The sequence below is a fragment of the Brachyistius frenatus genome, unplaced genomic scaffold (genome assembly GCF_029030835.1).
Source record: "Brachyistius frenatus isolate BFR_SWC_R1_liver_20210118 unplaced genomic scaffold, ASM2903083v1 Contig_53, whole genome shotgun sequence".
Lineage (NCBI taxonomy): Eukaryota > Metazoa > Chordata > Actinopteri > Embiotocidae > Brachyistius > Brachyistius frenatus.
In genome coordinates, this window is record NW_027210652.1 from 2,720,001 (window position 1) to 2,727,793 (window position 7,793).

At 45.1% G+C, this 7,793-nt stretch overlaps 2 protein-coding genes across 2 annotated transcripts in view; both read left to right on the plus strand.

Moving 5' to 3' along the window:
- Window positions 1-1,736, plus strand: part of cp110 (centriolar coiled-coil protein 110) — a 9,047-nt gene extending 7,311 nt beyond the window's left edge. Inside the window, exons 9-10 of the mRNA XM_069705055.1 lie at window positions 288-370; window positions 638-1,736. Of these exons, the coding sequence (XP_069561156.1) occupies window positions 288-370; window positions 638-776 (222 nt within the window). The 3' untranslated portion in view covers window positions 777-1,736. The remainder of the gene's footprint in view (window positions 1-287; window positions 371-637) is intronic.
- A 75-nt stretch (window positions 1,737-1,811) lies between these two features.
- On the plus strand, window positions 1,812-6,561 carry sirt7 (sirtuin 7). The gene is made up of 10 exons (XM_069705056.1): window positions 1,812-2,000; window positions 2,131-2,268; window positions 3,280-3,384; window positions 3,461-3,531; window positions 3,625-3,697; window positions 3,778-3,876; window positions 4,693-4,929; window positions 5,320-5,400; window positions 5,726-5,832; window positions 6,075-6,561. The coding sequence occupies exons 1-10, from the start codon at window positions 1,896-1,898 to the stop codon at window positions 6,280-6,282; spliced, it is 1,224 nt and encodes a 407-aa protein (XP_069561157.1). The 5' UTR covers window positions 1,812-1,895; the 3' UTR covers window positions 6,283-6,561.
- Window positions 6,562-7,793: the final 1,232 nt, after the last annotated feature.

The window sequence follows — 7,793 nt, forward strand, 5'->3', positions numbered from 1 at the left end:
AAACGTTAGACATTAAATATATTTGCATATTTATGAATATTGACATATTAAATGACAAAGGTTTATGTAATTTAAGAAGTTTTGAGACAACACAATTTGGGAAAATCTGACATCAGTTATTTTTTATAATTAAATACACGTCTGCAGGAGATCTTTAAAATATTGTGTCCATAGTGTTCTTGAATATATTAGTACTGCAGACTAATGTATTGTGTGTATGCGTGTGTCTCTCTGTGTCTCTGTGTCTCTGTGTCTCTCTGTGTGTCTCTCTGTGTGTGTTTCTTTAGAGTGGACACACCGTCCTTCCCAGACGAAAGAGTTCTCTGTCAGCTGCAACACAAAAGTCTCTGCAGAGGAAGAGAGAAATAATGTGAGTTTCTCCAGATCGGTTCTTTTGTTTTCTTATTTTCTTCACAGCTGTGAGTTTTAAACACAACCGGCTCATTTCAGGTGATTTATAAACTCGTCCGGTCTGCATCAGATGTGTTAGTGTTTTTTCAGATGTGTTACTTTAGAGTCCGTTAAAACAGCATCATTTTTGTAATGAACAGAAAATCCTGCACCACAGACGAGGAAAAGCTTTAGTTCTTTCCCAGACTGTACTCAGCTGCTACATCATGTCCTCTCTTCCCTGCAGGATCCACCAAAAGGCTACAGAAAGGCAGGAGGGGGTTAAGACAAGGACCGGAGCGAAGCCCGGAGAAAGCAAACGAGCGCAGTTCAGAGCGAATCCCCGGCGGGTCCCCAAGAGCACTTCCTCCTCCAGACCCCGATGACTCTTTCCTAATTGGCCCCAGTGAGGACTCCTAACGAGACCTCCAGTGATCACATGAAACGTGTGCGATCAATCAGTCGAGAGTTTTCAATTCCAAAATCCAAAATTTGACACTAAGATGATGCCTGTTACTGACTGATATATTATCGTATTTCATATCTGGCATGCTGGAGAATTCTTTACACTCTCGGAGGGTGAAATATGACAGAGTGCAGCCGTGTGGACACAGCTCAGCTACTTTCAGGAGCTCCATACAGCAACTTTTAAATCTCTGATCACTGCACCTGAACGACATGAAGACTCGCAGAAAACATTTTGATATGTCGGAGCAGACGGAGCGCAGCTGTAACGGATGACAGTAATGAGCGATTCGTTCCTTTCAGGTTTTGCTGGAAGCCAGCGGTTCATCTCGCATTGAAAAACAGAAAATAGATATTTATTTTTGCAACACAAATAGGTTTTTCAGACTTTCAGATGAGCTACCAAACAAATCATTTGTGTTGAGGAACATTTACTGTTTAAAGCTAACATTTTACAGAAGCGTTTGTAGACTGTGGTCATTGCTGTGTTTTAAAGTGTGAAGTTAGAAAGTTAGCCAACATGCACAATTGCAGTTATTGATTACAGCTGTGCTGAGAAAGATTGACCAGTTTATTGTCTCATCAGTGTTTTAAAACATTGACTTCCTTCATGTTAATGTGCCTCCCACCAAAAACAGACCATTCCCTGATATGTTGGCACATTGACCCCTTTAGCGTGACCTTTTCCGTGTTCTGGTTCTCACGCGTGCCCTTTGATACGGGAACACTGTGTTACTCCTTAGTGTTGCCTTAAATATTTGGACGGATTAAATATCAGCCAAAACACATGTAAACCTTTACATTTTGTGTCGTTAGACATTGTCTGTTTTATATGTTATTTATTTGTATGTGCTTCGTAATAAATCTTTCTTACTACTGAATTGTCGCCGTTTAGTTTGTAAAAGCGGGAACAGTTACAGACTCCCCGCAGCAGGGGGCGCTGCCGACTGTTTCCTCCACGCGGACAACATCCGCCCCGGCGTCTGTCGGTCGCTGGTGCTCGGAGCTTTGTTTTGAATAGACAGCTACGTCTCACCGGGATGGCGGAGGAGGCGGACGCCGGCGTTTCTGCCCGGACGGAGAGGAAAGCTCTGGAAAAGGCCAAAATCCTGGAGCGGGAACGCGAGAGGAAGATTTTCAGGCTGGTCAGACGCACATTTACAGCTGCTAGTGCCGAGCTAGCAGGCTAAACAGCAGATAATGGTCGCAGGGTTGCATGCTGTGATCGTCAGCCTGACCCGGTTCTGCCTGACCCGGTTCTGCTCTCTCCTGCAGGTCGGACGGGTTCTGAAGAAGCCGGAAGCTGAGCGGTCGGAGGAGGAGGCCGCCGTGCTGCTGCTGCACAGAGACACCGTGGAGGAGCTCTGCAGGAGACAAGTCCGCAGCAACGTGCTGAAGAGGAAGCAGGAGGAGGTGGGGGGGGGGGGTCACACCACCAGACAGCTCCAGGGGGGGGGGGGGCACACCTCCAGACACCTCCAGGGGGGCACACCTCAGGGGGGGGGGTCACACCTCCAGGGGGGGGGGGGCACACCTCCAGGAGGGGGGGGGGGGGCACACCTACAGGCGGCGGGGGGGGGGGGGGTCCCAGTCAGACCAAAAACCACCATCTTCGCAGAGTGACTCGATGTTTACGCTGATATTTTTGATAAATCATCAGTAATAAGATTCTGGATGATTTTATTCTGACGAGCGGTTTGAAAATGTTCCGTATTATTTGAATGAAATTCTTCCACTCATCGATGAGTGCTGTCGATTTCCAGCCACGTCCTGTTTGTCCGGAACCGGCCGACCCGCTGGATTCAGACGAGACAACAGCTGGATGCAAAAAGAAATCTCAAAACATCCCCAAAGTTTGGGGTTCTGCTGACAGACTTGGCAGCTCCTCCATTCAGCTCTGAATTTTTAATGATATCAAAGAGTGATTTAAGATAATCTGTCCAGACGTTGACATGAAAGTGGACTTTTCAACACGAGCAGATCCACTGAGGGACGACTCAAAAAGAAGAAGTGGAACGAAGTTGGAGTCCAGATTTAAATGTTGTGGAGGAGCTGGAACACATCATGCAACTGAAGAGGTTCCAAAACCTCCACAAAGGACATCATGGGACATCTCTGGAGACATCTCTGGAGACGTCTCAGGAGACGTCTCTGGAGACGTTTCTGGAGACGTCTCAGGAGATGTCTCAGGAGATGTCTCAGGAGACACCACGTTTAGTCCTTTAGAACGGCAGCAATTCAGTTTAAGTAACGTTCACTTCGGTTTCATTCATCTGAATAACTTTAAAATGTTAAAAATAAAATCCCCTTCATGCAGTCGATGAGAAAACGCAACAAATCCTGACGATAAAAAGCCACTCTTTGTTCTCAGTTCAGAAGTTCTTTGGTCGTGAACTTGATTTCACGCCTGTTTTCTGCTTGCAGCTGTTCGATGATGCTGACGAGCTGAAGAGGAAAGTCCGGCAGCTGGCCGCGGCGGTGAAGCAGGCCGATCGCCTGGTGGTGTACACCGGAGCCGGCATCAGCACGGTGTGTCTCCGCCCGACATCCCTCTCATCCACCTGTTCTCACCTGTCGCAGCACCTGATGGTGTCTCTCATTCCAGGCAGCCTCCATCCCGGACTACAGAGGTCCGAACGGCGTGTGGACGCAGCTGCAGAAGGGACGAACCGTCGGGTGAGATGACGTCATCGGGACCTTCAAAGAACTAAAGTATAAAGAACTTCTGTTGTTTTGAAGTGAATGAAACTCTTTTTTTCTGTCGTACAGCTCGTCTGACCTGAGTAAAGCCGAGCCGACGTTCACACACATGAGCATAAAGACGCTTCATAAGGAACAGCTGGTACGTCACACCGACACAGATCGCGTGTAGCGGCGGCGCTGCGTCATGTTTACGTGTCCTCTGTGTGATTATCGATGAAGGTGAAGCACGTTGTGTCTCAGAACTGCGACGGACTTCACCTGCGCAGCGGCCTTCCCCGACACGCCCTCTCCGAGCTGCACGGGAACATGTTCATCGAGGTGAGACATCTTCGGTCCGTCTCACGCAGACGCTCGTCTCTGAACTTTGAAGAGTTTTCTCTAAAAGCAGCAGATAAACCAGAAGATTTTAATATTCCAGCATGTTTCTGTCCGTTTGTGTTTATTTCATCGACATCTTTCTGCTTTTGAACTTTAGTGTTTTGAGAGATCCAGCTGTCACTCAAAGGACGTCTCTGATCTTTACATTGACCTGCTGCAGTCTGTCTGCAGAGTTTAGGACTCAACTACTACCACTAATACTAGTAATACTACTACCACTAATACTAGTAATACTACTACCACTAATACTACTGCCACTAATAATACTACCACTAATACTACTAATACTACTACCACTAATACTACTACCACTAATACTACTGCCACTAATAATACTGCCACTAATAATACTACCACTAATACTACTAATACTACTACCACTAATACTACTGCCACTAATAATACTACCACTAATACTACTAATACTACTGCCACTAATACTACTACTAATACTACTGTCACTAATACTACTACCACTAATACTACTACCACTAATACTACTACTAATAATAAGTAAATCTGTGTGGAGACTAGACAGTTTCCGGTGTGTGTGTGTGTGTGTGTGTGTGTGTGTGTGTGTGTGTGTGTGTGTGTGTGTGTGTGTGTGTGTGTGTGTGTGTGTGTGTGTGCGTGTGTGTGTGTGTGAGAGAGAGAGAGAGAGAGACGGGATTTGACAGGACTTTGTAAAAGATTCGTGCCGCTGCTCATCGTCCCGGAAACAACACGTTGACCTGCAGGTGTGCGTTCTGCCTCCAGGTGTGTACGACCTGCGACCCGGTCCGGGAGTACGTGCGCGTGTTCGACGTGACGGAGCGGACGTCGCTGCACCGTCACGGGACGAGTCGCCGCTGCAGCCGCTGCGGCGCCGAACTGAGAGACACCATCGTGCACTTCGGGGAACGCGGGACACTCGAACAACCTCTGAACTGGACCGGAGCTGCAGACGCGGCCAAGATGGCGGATGTTATTGTGTGCTTGGGCTCCAGTCTGAAGGCACGTTGGATGAGTTTCTACATGTAAAATGATCGTTAATGTTTACAGCTCCGTTTATGGACTGTAATTCATATTTATATTGACCTGATGCTCCACAGGACTAAACTCTATTTTAAATGTTTACATGACTGCTAACAGAACTGATCTTCTCATATTCTCATGTTTAACATTCAGATCAGCAAATAAGTTTAAAACCCACCTTTCTATTTTCGAACACACTTTTCAGTCATGCCATGTCATTTGTAACAATTAATGTATAACTTGTTTTCATTTGTTAATCAGATGTTTGTTAGATTTCAGAGTCTTGCTTTAATCATTTTAATATGTTACGTAAACATTGACATGTATGATGCGTGTTGGATGTTTCATGTCTCCGTGTCGCTCCTCCAGGTGCTGAAGAAGTACGCGTGTCTGTGGTGCATGAACCGACCGACGAGCAAACGGCCCAAACTCTACATCGTCAACCTGCAGGTGCATTTCATCGCTCATTTAATCAGATGCAAATAAATTAGAGTCGTGCTGTATAAAAATGGATGTAGTGATGATGTCACCGGTTGGTTTGTATTATAGTCTGATTAGTATTAATCATAATGACATATTGACTCAGTATTCCATGAGAAGTTGAGTTTTTTTTAATGGGAGTGTTTTTTGGCGCCAGCCCCTTGTGGCCCTTAGCGGTATTGCCCTTTGAGGCACTTGTACATCGGCTACAAATTCAAGCCCAGTTGTCGCTGCTTGATTGACAGATGAAGTTGTGGCTTGTCAGCAGCTGATCATGTGTGTGCTTTTGTTTCAGTGGACGCCTAAAGATGATCTGGCGGTGCTGAAAATTAACGGCAAGTGTGACGAAGTGATGAGCCTCCTCATGGAGGAGCTGAACATTCAGACTCCTGCATACAACAGGTGACATTCATAGGAAGTCATAATATACCGAGATAATTTGAAATATATTGACCCTATTAATACAAAATCTGTTATTCAGTTCTCACACAATGTGTACAAATGTGCTTATTTCCTGTTTTTTTGTAGAACATGCAGAATAAATGAAAAAGAGTCAGATACCGATATCCTGTTAAAAAGAAGGAAAATATGAGAAACTTTTTACCTTCCAGTTGAGCTGAGTTTCCTTCCTTCTGTCTCGTCAGGGCCGACGACCCCATCTTCAGTCTCGCTACCCCTCTGCGGCCGGAGGAGGTCAGAAGCCATACTCGGGAGGTCATAGCGCCCCCTGATGGGCAGGAGGAGGGCTCGGCCGAAGCCGAGGAGCCGGCGGACGAAGCCGCGTGCGTGCAGGGTGGCTGGTTCGGGCGAGGATACGGCAAAGGAAGGAGGAAGAAGAAAAAAGCTGCATGATGGAAGGACGGGGATGGTGGTCAGGTGTTCTGATCACTCGTTCAAACGAGGGAGCAAAGTTTTCAGCTCTGATGCAGACGAGTCGGACTTTCAGCTCCAAAGGGATGTTGTGTCTCTTCGCCTGCAATGACATCATTGAGTCAAATGCAGTGCGCGTGTGAAGGAAAAAATAAGACTTAGTTATTTGCCATTTGAAAATGGCATTTTGCCCATGAAATTATTATTTTGTACAACATCCATTTTTAAGTAACGGCAGGATTTAAAAGTGGCTCTTGTGACACAACCACGAAAGTACAACACTGGACATGTTTTTACAAACTTGAGAAGAATCTTAAAAAGTGTCTGGAAAATCAATTTTTCATTGACTCAACTTCTGTCAGCTTTGATCCAGTAAGTCACAAACACAGGGTCAAGTTTTTACACACAGAAGGTCAGATTGTTGTGGAAGATCACTTCAAACCTAGTTTTTCTACAGAGTACGTAGCGGAGCTGGTTTCATGTCCAACATGCTGCTGCTTTGAGGCTGAATGCTCATTAGATGACATGTTTAAAGGTGTTTTCCAGCAGCAGCATGCCACTCCCCATTCCTTTGAATTTTGTCTTCCTACAGGTTTAACATTTTCTACATATATTGTTTAAAGTAAAATATATTTTTGTAGTCTTTTTTTTCTCCAGATGTTCAGAATTTGCATTTTTGAATGGACCTTTTTTTTACGTAGATTATTTGTGCCGATGTGTATTTTCTAGGTATTCTGGTTTACCTACATGATGGTGTGAACTGACCGATGATGTCATCCGTCCTCAGGTTCTCGGGCGCCGTCGCTCGGCCACTACTGCTTCCTGGTTTACTCACTCTGTTTGCGTTTACATTTTTAATCTCGTGAGAAGGAAACCTTGAGTTTGTAATGTTATCTTTTGATGTGTTTTTTTTACATGATATCATACTAAGTTACTGTTTACAGAATAGTTGTCTTTATTGATTTGTCTCAGGAAGATCAGGTAGTATTAATAATCACACAGATGAGGACAAACCAGCTGAGATGAGTTGGCGTCCAACATTCCCAAAAGTCAAACCAGTGCAAAAAACTGAATGTGAAGACTTGTATTTTGTTGTATTTTGTAAAGAAGAAAACTGTTATAGTTGTGAGAGAATAAATCATGATACTATTAATTTTGCTTCAAAAAACCTAACCTGCATGAACACCCAGGAAACTTCTGGAAAACCTCAGAGAGCCACCAGGCAGAGAAAAATATTAAAATTCAAAAAAAGGCCCTGCAAACATGCAAAATATGAACCAAAGGCTGAGGGGTAATTTTAGTGGAGTAGAAAGCTGATTACAGCGGGAGTAGGTAGTAGCGTGGTGAAGGAGGTAGTAGCGTGGTGAAGGAGGTAGTAGTGTGGTGAAGTAGGTAGTAGCGTGGTGAAGGAGGTAGTAGCGTGGTGAAGGAGGTAGTAGCGTGGTGAAGGAGGTAGTAGGGTGGTGAAGGAGGTAGTAGTGTGGTGAAGTAGG

Excerpts from the sequence above, each read along its gene's own strand:
- sirt7 (XM_069705056.1), top strand. The coding sequence starts at position 1,896 with ATGGCGGAGGAGGCGGACGCCGGCGTTTCTGCCCGGACGGAGAGGAAA. Across the intron at positions 2,001-2,130 it reads AGAGGAAGATTTTCAGGCTG|GTCGGACGGGTTCTGAAGAA; the intron begins GTCAGACGCACA and ends TCTCTCCTGCAG. Across the intron at positions 3,532-3,624 it reads CAGAAGGGACGAACCGTCGG|CTCGTCTGACCTGAGTAAAG; the intron begins GTGAGATGACGT and ends TCTGTCGTACAG.